The following is a 10,592-nucleotide window of genomic DNA, read 5'->3' as shown; positions in this document are numbered from 1 at the left end:
TAAGTACTCCATAAATGCGTGTCATTATTGCCATTATGGTTGTGAATGTTTCCAGAAACGTGAAGAATTCTCTATTTGGTGGACACCTTCGAGGTTTGAATGTACAATGCTGTCTCTAAAGTAAGTTGTGCTATTTTTCTAAATCTATGACCCTTCCCATTAAAAAGTCACTACTAGGAGTAATGAAGCCTATGTGGTTTTCAACACCTCCCCCATCTTCTGTTTTTCTCCCCACTCCTCATCATGGGTGGTTAGCTTTAATTCCAGTAAAACCTGGTTTTATCATTCTCAGGAATAGTGAGGGCCTTAGCTACACAGCTTCTAGAATGTGGGAGTCTGGGGCCAGGGAGGGTGCTGTCTGCCCACTCGTCATGCCTTCTCCCTTTTTCCTTTTGGCATAGCCAACCTCCCACAGTGGCGTTTTCTGCTAATGACTGCTACTTACTTTCACAGTTTCCCGTGTAGCCCCACTTCACTCACTTGTGCCCCACGAAGCCTGAGGAGACTTCAGGAAAGATTCTACCCCTGGACAGAAAGACATGGACACTACAGGAGAATAGATTCATCATTGCCCTCCACCCTCCATACACACACACACACACACACACACACTTTGTGCCTTTGGATGGGGTTGGGAACAACGTGCAATACCTGGTGCTGATGACACCCTTTTCTGCCCATGAGGCAGCAAGTCTGCTGAAGGAAAGGTAACATGCTAACAATGGGAGAGTGGGAGGATGGGAAGAACTTGATCCCTGGTGATAACTGTTTAAGCCACTGGTTCAACCTTGGATTGGACCAACCACAGACTTCCCCTCACTCAAGATAACTTAATGACTTTACTGTTCAAACCTGTTTGTTGGGTGTTCTCTTACCTACCACCTACACCTACAGTATCCTGATTGTTATGGCCTGCAATGTGCCCCCCTCCCAAATTCGAATGTTGAAGCCTGAACATCCAGTACCTCAAAACAGAACTGTATTTGGAGATAGGATCTTTAAAGACATGATTCACCTAAAATGAGGCCGTTAGGGAAAGCCCTAAGACAAAATGACTGGTGTCCTTATAAGAAGAAAATTGGACACACAGAAATGAAGGGCACACACACAAGAAGTTGAGAGCATTTGTTCCCTGCAGGTCTGAGCCACAGGAAATAATAAAGGAAGTTCTTCAGGTTGAGAGACAAGAAAATACCCAGATGGAAATGGGCCTATGCTAAAGAATCAAGACCCCAAATAATGTGAATAAGTAGATAAGTAGAAAAAAAATCCACCTTTTTCTCATGTTTTAATTTTTTCAAAATAGTTGTTTAAGGACGAATGGATAAGGAAGATGTGGTCCATATACACTATGGAGTATTATGCCTCCATCAGAAATGATGAATACCCAACTTTTGTAGCAACATGGACAGGACTGGAAGAGATTATGCTGAGTGAAATAAGTCAAGCAGAGAGAGTCAATTATCATATGGTTTCACTTACTTGTGGAGCATAACAAACAACATGGAGGATGTGGGAAATGGAGAGAAAGGAGTTGAGGGAAATTGGAAGGGGAGGTGAACCATGAGAGACTATGAACTCTGAAAAACAATCTGAAAGTTTTGAAGGGGTGGGGGGTGGGAGGTTGGGGGAACCAGGTGGTGGGTATTAAGGAGGGCACGTATTGCATGGAGCACTGGGTGTGGTGCAAAAACAATGAATTCTGTTATGCTGAAAAGAAATAAAAAAATTTAAAAATAGTTGTTTAAAGTGCAAAATAGTAACTGCGAATTCAGAGCACTCTACATAGTAGATGTAAACTGTACGACGCTAACGGAAAGACTACCATTTGTAATACCCTTTCATAGTCAGAGAATTCTGCCCCCTAACATATTCATATTTGGAAGCCCCAACCTCCAATATGACCTTATTTAGAGATAGGCCCTTTAGAGAGATAATTATGGTGATATGAGATCACAAGGGTGGGGCCCTAATCTGACTGGGCCTGTGTCCTTGAGAGAGAAACACTTGGGATGCCCTCACAGAGAAAAGGCCAGGGGAGGAAATTCTGGAAGGTAGCCCTTTGCAAGCTAGAGAGAGAGAGGCCTCAAGGGAAACCAAACTTGCTGACACTTTGAGCCTGGCCTTCCAGCCTCCAGAGCTGGGAGAAATATAGATCTGCTGCTAAAGCCGTCCAGTCTGAGCTTCACCAATATGGTGATATACCACACTACTTATTATCAGGACTGTATAAACCGTAAGGGCAACCATAAAAGGCAACAGAACTTCCAACAGATGGATGGAAGGTAAATTTGGGGTAGATGTGCCTGGAGGGAGCTCAGAGTCAGGTATGCCCCCGCCATCCATCTCCACAAGCCACTTCCAAACTCTTACAACTGACCCCTTTCCCAAACTGTGAGGCTTGAAGCACCCCTGTCCCTGCCAGCGTGCTGCAGGATGGCTGCCTAGAGAGAGGGGCTCAAGCATGACTCAGAGGAGTCCCTTTATATCCTTGTGGATCCCTGGTAGAATATTTAAATCTCAAGGGAAAGACAGAGGCTCCTACTAAAATGGCTATTATGTAACATCAGAGGCAGACTTCTAATATACCCCATGGCTCTTACCAGAGTGATAAAGGGAGAAGTGACCAGAATTCAGAAATAGGGAAGAAAGTCTCAAGCACGGGCCAACTCAAAATGCAAAAAAAAAAAAAAAAAAAAAAAGGAAAAAGAAAAAGAATTTGTAAAAAGAAGAGGGAGGAGGAGGAGGAAGTGGAGAAAGTTACGGCAACGTGGCTTCAAGGAAAGAAACTGTGTTCTCCATCTTGCCATTGCCCACCATTTTGAAATGAGAGGGGCACCCCAAGAAGAGGACAGCCCCAGAGGGGTCGGGACCTCAGGACAGGGAGGGGACCTAGGGCAGCCCTCACTGGACATTCAGTGACCAAGTCTTAGGCCTTGTGCTCCTCTCATTGTCTGCCACTCTTGAAAAAGGGGCGCCCATCCCATATGAAGCCACAGGATATGGCCTCCAGGTTGCCAGCACCAGCCAATGACGTCAGCAGAGCCAGTGATTGGTAATCTAGATTTTTAACTCATGAATCCTGAGCTGATTCCCTGGGGTCCCTGCTTCACAGCTCTCAATTCCTGGATCTACTCATGGGACACCACTCTGGATGTTGATGGTTATTTTTTTTTTTTTTCTGACCTCGCTGTTGGTCAACATTCCTCCACCCAGCGAGGACCTACTAGAAAAACTACTTTGTTGTTTCTTAGATGGGTGAACAGGTGTTCATTTTGAGCGAGTTCAATTTAATCTTCTTTAAACTTTTAAAACCACTCTGTACTTTCAATAAATCTGCTCTTTCCACTGCCAAAACCACCCTGGGCCCCCACAAAAACAAACAAAAACAACCCTACAGATCATCTGTTGCCTGAATAGTCTTCTTATAGAACAAGATATTAAAACTGGTCTCCCAGGCTAGGGGTTTAGAATTTGCTAGGCAATAGTCAAGGTTTGGGGGGAGGGGTTCAGAAATACAGAGTCCCAGGCCCAGCTCTGGTAGTGGAGACCAGGAACCTGCATCTTTGGTATCAAGGGTCCCAGGGGATACTGACTTGCGGTTAGGTGGGGAGTTCTGGCTCCTGATGGGCCCTGCACTACAGCAGCACGCTGGAAAAGTTCACGGCTTCATTTGGTCTATCACCTTTGTGGCTGCCCAGATACTCATGCATTCAAACCATCCCACTTGGGGCACAAAGGCCAGGGACCCCCCAGAGCCCCTGCCTCCTCAGAAGGCTCCCCATTGACACATAGTGTCTGACCCTGGCAAGTCACAGCAGCCTGAGCTTTCCAGGTCAGAGAAGCCAAGGAGCAAAATAACCCGGTGAGTGCCACACAGAGGGGAGGTCTGAGCCCACTCACCTGTCAGGTACACTCTGTGAGTTCCTGGGAGCCTATCCTGTCACCAAGGCAACAAGGGATTCCAGCACTGAAATTAGGATTGCTCTGTCCTTGGGAAGTGATAACATAGAATCAAACACCAGCCTTTCCCAGAAAACTACCTCATCTTTTTAAAGAGAGAAGAGGGGCGCCTGGGTGGCTCAGTCAGTTAAGCGTCTGCCTTTGGCTCAGGTCATAACCCTGAGCCTGGGATCGAGCCCCTCATCAGCCCCTCATCAGGCTCTCCACTCAGCAGGGACTCTGCCTCCCCCCCCCCCCGCTCCTCTGTGCTCTCTCTCTCTCTCAAATAAATAAAATCTTAAAAAAAAAAAAAAAAGAAGAAGAAGAAGAAGAAAGAGAGAAGAAAGAAACACAAAGGAGTTATTTCCTGATTGCTGACTGGTGGAACCAGTCCGAGACTTATTCCTTAAAGGTTTGGATCATCAAAGATAGTTCTGAACTCCTCAATCTGTTGCCAACGTGGTGTCTGCTGATTTTCTCAGAAGACTGACATCTCTGCAGAGTTCTTTAGTCACGTGTGTGTGTGTGTGTGTGTGTGTGTGTGTGAGAGAGAGAGAGAGAGAGAGAGAGCGAGCGAGCCTGGACACAGCTCAAGCTCTTGAACTAGGGAAGGATGAAGACAGTTGGGTCTTCACAAGCACACACTACAACCCCTGCCTCCTTCATTTTGGTATTTTGGTTGGAAGTGATATTGTAAGAAACTTTTTAGTGCTCAGGGGTGGAGGAGGTTGGCTCATTTCAAATATACACAAGGGTATTTCATGCCCGAAAGAGAGAGAGAGAGAGAGAGAGAGAGAGAGAAGTGTGCCCAGCAGACCCTGACCCAGTAGACAACCAAGACGAGGCATTCCCTCCCTCTGGAAATCTCACAGCTTCCCCCCAAAGACCTGCCAGGCCAGGTCCCCTTGTGACACCGAGGACAACTGAGACATACCTGCCTATCTGTCTTGGATAATTGGGTTTCATCCAATACTTGATTTAAACAAGGGCCTCCAGAGGTGAAAGGCCAACCCACTGCTCACATCTTAACTGCAATAGGTTTTTCTTAAAAAGCTTTCCTCTTGGGGCGCCTTTGTAGCTCCCTCGGTTGAGCATCCGACTCTTGATTTCAGCTCAGGTTATGATGTTAGCGTTGTGAGATTGAGCCCCTCCGCCCCCCAACCCAGGTTGCATGCGTGGAGCCCGAGGAAGATTCTCTCCCTCCCTCTCCCTCTGCCTCTTGCCCCTGTAATCTTTCTCTCTAAGAAGGAAGGAAGGAAGGGAGGGAGGGTGAGGAAAAGAAGGAGGGAGGGAAAGAAGAAAAGCTTCCCTCACACACAGGGAGGCTCCCAGGATGCTGGCTTGCCTCATGCTTAGATACAAAAAAACCCAGATACCCTGTTCTGGCTCATTTCTCTTTAGAAGCAGCAGCAGCAGCAGCAGCAGCAGCAGCAGCAAGATTTCCCTCCATTATCACATGACCCTGCAGCTGGGAATCATTGAAATTGTGCTATATTCACCCCCTTCTCTGGGCTCCTCTGGCATCATGGAAAAAAGAAAGTTCATGCTAAAAACACATGTGGTACAAGTTATGGCTCTTCCTCTCCCCTCCACTCTGACCCAGTACAAACACCATCCTCTCAAAATGAGCCCAACCTGGCCAATCCAGAGAAGCCCACCCTTTGCTGGGTGCCTTCCACACATGGACACAGGAGAGGGACGTTCTGCTTTAATCCACATCACAAAACCCAGGACGTAACTACTATCCCCAGTTTTGAGGTAGAGAAACAGGCTCAGAGAGCTTGAGTGGACTGTCCAAAGTCACACAGCCAGGGTGGCTGGGACTGGAAGAGGTGAATCCTGCAGAGTCATGTGAACCAACCACATCGTGACTAACCTAGAAGTCATCCTTATTCCCAGTGTTTACGGAAACTACAAGTGGAATTTTGGATTTAATTCCATTCTCTATTATTAAAGAAACAAATCTCGATTTGTTTATAAGTCAGCATGGAGTGCTTAAGCAGAGGCCCATTCCTGTGATCCCTCATCCATTTTTTTTTTTTTTGTGAGGCAGATCACTGTATGCCTGCCCCCGCCCCTCGTCACCTCGAGAGAAACATCCCCGAGTTGTTCTATCAACTCTCTCCTTCTAGATATCAGAGCAGACCCTAGAAAAACAAACTTGTAGCTGCCCACCCAGCTTTGCTGCTGGTTCCGAACCTCTACTACCTGGGTCCTGAACCATGAATCCTTGCCTCTAGAGAAAATGCAACAACTCTCTAAAAGGAGGGAAACAAAGTGAAAATCCAGGGAAACAAAGTTCTCTGGAATCAGGCTGATAGCAATTATACCCCAGGCCATTTGAAAGGGACATTAGAAGAAAAGTGCTTATTTCCATTTCTTATCTTTTGAAATAAAAGTATTTTGAAAACGGTTCTTCTATCCTAGGGAAGTGCCTTTACTTCCCTTGGTGAAACTGAAGAATTCTAAACCTACTTTTGCCACTGTCGATCTACCTGCTGGGGCCCGTTCTTATCGACATTTTCCCTGCAAGTTGCCAGCCCTCCTGTGAACAGGAGAGGGCTGTGCACACAGCAAGAGCTCTATCAGCTCTGTCCGTTGTGTGAACCAACGGTAACACCCCCCACCGCCCCCGCAAGCTGGAAGAGGGGATACACCCCCAGATTTGTCTAACAACAGACGTTATGGTCTTAAACCCATAGGACAGATGGTTTCTCACGTTCCTGAGTGCCTCTTGTTTCTAGAATTATCTACCCTCCACCTGTAGCTCATTTCCTCTTCTTACTCCAAAATGTCGAATGCAAACCAGTGTCCACTGGATACTATTTTATCTCATTTATCTTTTGCAACAAGGATCACTGAAATTTTTTTTTTTACCCTCAAAGAAGTACCCACTTTTAGCTGTTGGTAAGCACCACTCACGGAGAAGAGTCTAGAAACTTCAGTCAATTCAGACTCCAGGGCCAGAGTCATCAAAACCAGGGATAGGAGAGCTGAAAGGAAACTGTTACCCCAGGGAAACATAAAGGTTGGGGTTTTAAAAGCTCCTTTTTAATGTTTGTTGAGTTCTTACTGTGTGCATTTGGTATTAGACGCAGGATGTGGGCAGCATGAGGAGGGGTGAGGCGAAAAAAGTTAATCTAGCCCCACACACAGTGCCTTCCGTCAACTTCTGTCTCAGACCTGAGCTGACTGAGAATGCCAAACAGGGAGTCAAGGGTCCACTTTCTTTTTTTTTTTTTTTTTAACCTAGGTTGGACCCTGTGCACGGGCCTGGGGCCCAAGTCAGTGGTCCTAGGACTGGGGTTGCACTAACGCTGGCTTTTGTCTCTGTGAGAAAATAGGTGGCCCTCACTTGTTCTCACTGATCCTCCCCTGCCTCCCAAAGGTTCCCCCACGTTGCATCCCTTCAATGTGAGCAAACCTGGAAGGGGTGGGGAACAGATTCTTCTGAGAGGTGTGCCAGCAAAGCTTAACTCTTGACAGACCACACATGAAATCTTCAAGAAGCAAATGTCTTCATTCCAAAAGGCTGTCCCAAGCAGAAGAGGATTAACTGGACCCATGAACTTCGAGATCTCCCTAGTGCCCAGCATGGTGGAGACTCAAAAGCAAAGAGCAACCATCTGAAATTCCCACAACCAGAAACCATCTAGAAATTGGCCCCTCCTCCCATATGGCATTTCCTAACGAGTGCTGTTTGGATGCAATCATTTCTCTCCACACACCCTTTCCTCCAATTTCAACAGAACGAAGAACTACAGAGAATAGGCCTCAGAAAACACTCTTCTGGTCAGGGGGCATGCTCACCCTCAGCTTCTCGGCCATTCTGTCAGGATACCTGAAGGGTCTACACTCACAAGACCACGCTACCAAGACGAACACTGTAACTGGCAACAGAGTCAGAAACAGAGAACTAAGGGACAATGAAGATGAGATTTTCCAGCTCAAGCTACCCCATATCATTGAATTTAAGCACAGGACACCAAACGGCGCAAGAGATTAAAATCTCCCTTAAAGAACAACATTTCAGGGTCCACTCGTCAGAACAACTACGCTTTTGGGGGCCGCTTCTCAGTTGCAGTGATTTCCCAATGATTCTTAAATTATCCGATAATCTAGATGAATAGAATAGCTTATAAGGCCTACATCTGTTCCGTTGACGAAACAGTCAACATCTAAAGCATTCACATTTTACAGGGAGGTAGGTGGTATCCACTTCCCGAAACTATTTACTCAAATAACAGGCAGAAACTCAAAAGGTGGGCCAGGGGTGGGGGAGGCAAGTACTGTGTACCAAGGGGAACAGCCATCCAAAAAAACCTACAAAAAAGCTAACTGTGTTACCAGCTAGAAAATTAGCAATAACTTGCTGACTTAACTCCCCATGTCAGATCTAATTAGAAGGTGGCAATAAATGTTTCCAGGTGTTTAATTAAGTGTGATAATTATTTCTTTCCTTTAAGAGAGATGGAGTCATATGTTTACATTTCACAGCATAATGTTTCCTTAGTCAAAACACCGTGGAAACACTTTTGTGTAACACGGGATTGAAACCAGGATAAAAATATCTGCTGTGATAAGCAGCACTTAAAGTGATTTATCAGCACTTGCTTTCACATGCCAACGTACAATGGCAACGTAAAGGCTGCTCTGTTCTAGTGATTTCCTTTAGCCACACAGCTTTCTGCCGCCCACCCCTCCACCCGTACACCTCAATGAAAGATTTCTATTCGACACGTCATTTAATTACCAGCATGTCTTAAATGAATTGTCAAGGAAGTGGGGACATTTTATGGGGATCTCTACTTTCACAGTAAGAACACAGCAAGAATACAATGAGATACAGAAGAATTCAGAGATACAGAAGAATTCAGAAGAATTCGGCAACCAGGGAATCATTTTAGGGATGGGTTCAAGTACAGTGTCGCTATCAATTAACCTTTTTTAAATTATTTTTTAAAGATTTTATTTATTTATTTGACAGGCAGAGCTCACAAGTAGGCAAGAGAGGCAGGCAGAGAGAGAGGGGGAAGCAGGCTCCCCGCTGAGCAGAGAGCCTGATGCGGGGCTCGATCCCAGGACTCTGGGATCATGACCTGAGCTGAAGGCAGAGGCTTTAACCCACTGAGCCACCCAGGCGCCCCTAACCTTTTTTTAAATGCATAAATGTACTCTACATTGAGATAGTATTGATCCCCTGCTCCCCCCCCCCCCCCCCCTAAAAAAAATTTCCACAGGGATATAAGTAGCTCAAGGATTTTGTTGTTCCAGGGCTGGGCTCTCAACTCTTGTCCCCTTCCTTCCACCAACCCGCAGGTCCTGCTCTTTCTAACTACTGCTGTGTTTTAGGAAATCAGTCGGCGCTAGCATTACCGTGTCACTGAAGGAATGCACACCCTTTTAGGTGTCAAAGTTTGGTTGGTCAGCTGGAGGGGGTTCTTGAACATGCCTATCAGCCTCCCTGGGTCCCAAAGGGCTCATCAGGTGTCCCTCCATCAGGTGCTTAAGGCTCGAGTGTCACCCGAGTGCGCGCAAGGACACACACACACACACACACACACACACAAAACTTTCTTCTGCAAAGGCAGTCTCCACCGAACGACGGAGGCAAAAACTCTAGTGCGCCCGTTTTACCACGCGGGGTTGGATTACAATCTCAGGCCAGCACCTAGGTCTGCAACCTGGGGCACCGTGATAACCCGGGCAGTCCTCTGCACAGCACGAGCTGTTAGCAGGCGGCGGGACACACAGCGGGCGCCGCGTCTACACAAGGAAGGACCGGATCGCGCGTGGGGCTCAGAGGAGGAGGTGGAAGTGAAGGAAAGGCTCGACCCGAGTCTGTGGTAGGGGCTGCTAGCCGGAGGTCTCAGACAGGCGCCGCGGCGCAGAAACTGGGTAAAACTTCGGGGAGTTTCCGGGGCTGTGCGCGCCTGCACACACACGCGCTCACATGCACCTACTCACACCCACTCACTCCCGTAAGTCTGAGGGAGCGGAAGGCGCGCCCCTAGCAGCAGCCGGCAGCCCAGCGGCCGGGGAAGCCCGGAGAGGGAGTGTGTGCGAGACCCGCGCGCCGGGAGGCACTTACTCTGAAGAGAAGGCGCGGCGGCGCCGGGACACACAGGCGAACCTGGTGATCTGACGGTGCGGAGTTCCCTAGCGGCTCGAACGCTCGCGGGTTTCCGCGGACGGATCAGCAGCGCGGGCCAGAGGCGGCGAGAGAAAAAGAGCCACGGGCCAGGGGAGGGGCGGACTAGGCAGAGGGAGGAACACAGCGGCCGGGGCGGGGAGGGAGACTGGGCGCCAGGGGCGGGGCTACGGGAGGCTCGAGGACGCTGGGGCGGGGGCAGGAGGACGAGCGAATGGGTCAGGGGCGGAGCCACGAGGGGCTGGGAGTCCAGAGAAGGAACTGAGAGGAGGAGCTAGGAGGGTGGGGGCAGAGCGGGCGGCGGAGGAGGGGCCAGGGGCGGGGATAAGGCGGGGCCCGACGGTCGGGAGCGGAGCTGAGAGGAGGAGCCAGGAAGCTGGGGGCGGGACGGGCTAGGGAGGAGGAGCCGAGTCGGGGATGTGGGAGGAGCTAGATTGTCGGGGGCGGGCCACGAGGAGCAAGAAGGTAGGGGGTGGAGCTGAGAGGAGGAGCTAGGAGT

At 48.4% G+C, this 10,592-nt stretch overlaps 1 protein-coding gene across 1 annotated transcript in view; it reads right to left on the bottom strand.

The window, feature by feature from the left end:
* The window catches only part of TNFAIP8 (TNF alpha induced protein 8), a 113,203-nt gene extending 103,034 nt beyond the window's left edge, over positions 1-10,169 (bottom strand). Inside the window, exon 1 of the mRNA XM_032845606.1 lies at positions 10,034-10,169. Within this exon, the coding sequence (XP_032701497.1) occupies position 10,034 (1 nt within the window). The 5' untranslated portion in view covers positions 10,035-10,169. The remainder of the gene's footprint in view (positions 1-10,033) is intronic.
* Between the last annotated feature and the right edge of the window lie 423 nt (positions 10,170-10,592).

The sequence above is a fragment of the Lontra canadensis genome, unplaced genomic scaffold (assembly GCF_010015895.1).
Source record: "Lontra canadensis isolate GAN:19392208 unplaced genomic scaffold, GSC_riverotter_1.0 scaffold167, whole genome shotgun sequence".
NCBI classification, from domain to species: Eukaryota; Metazoa; Chordata; class Mammalia; order Carnivora; family Mustelidae; genus Lontra; species Lontra canadensis.
Note: the sequence above shows the minus strand (reverse complement) of the source record. Positions and strands in the feature narration are given on the sequence as shown.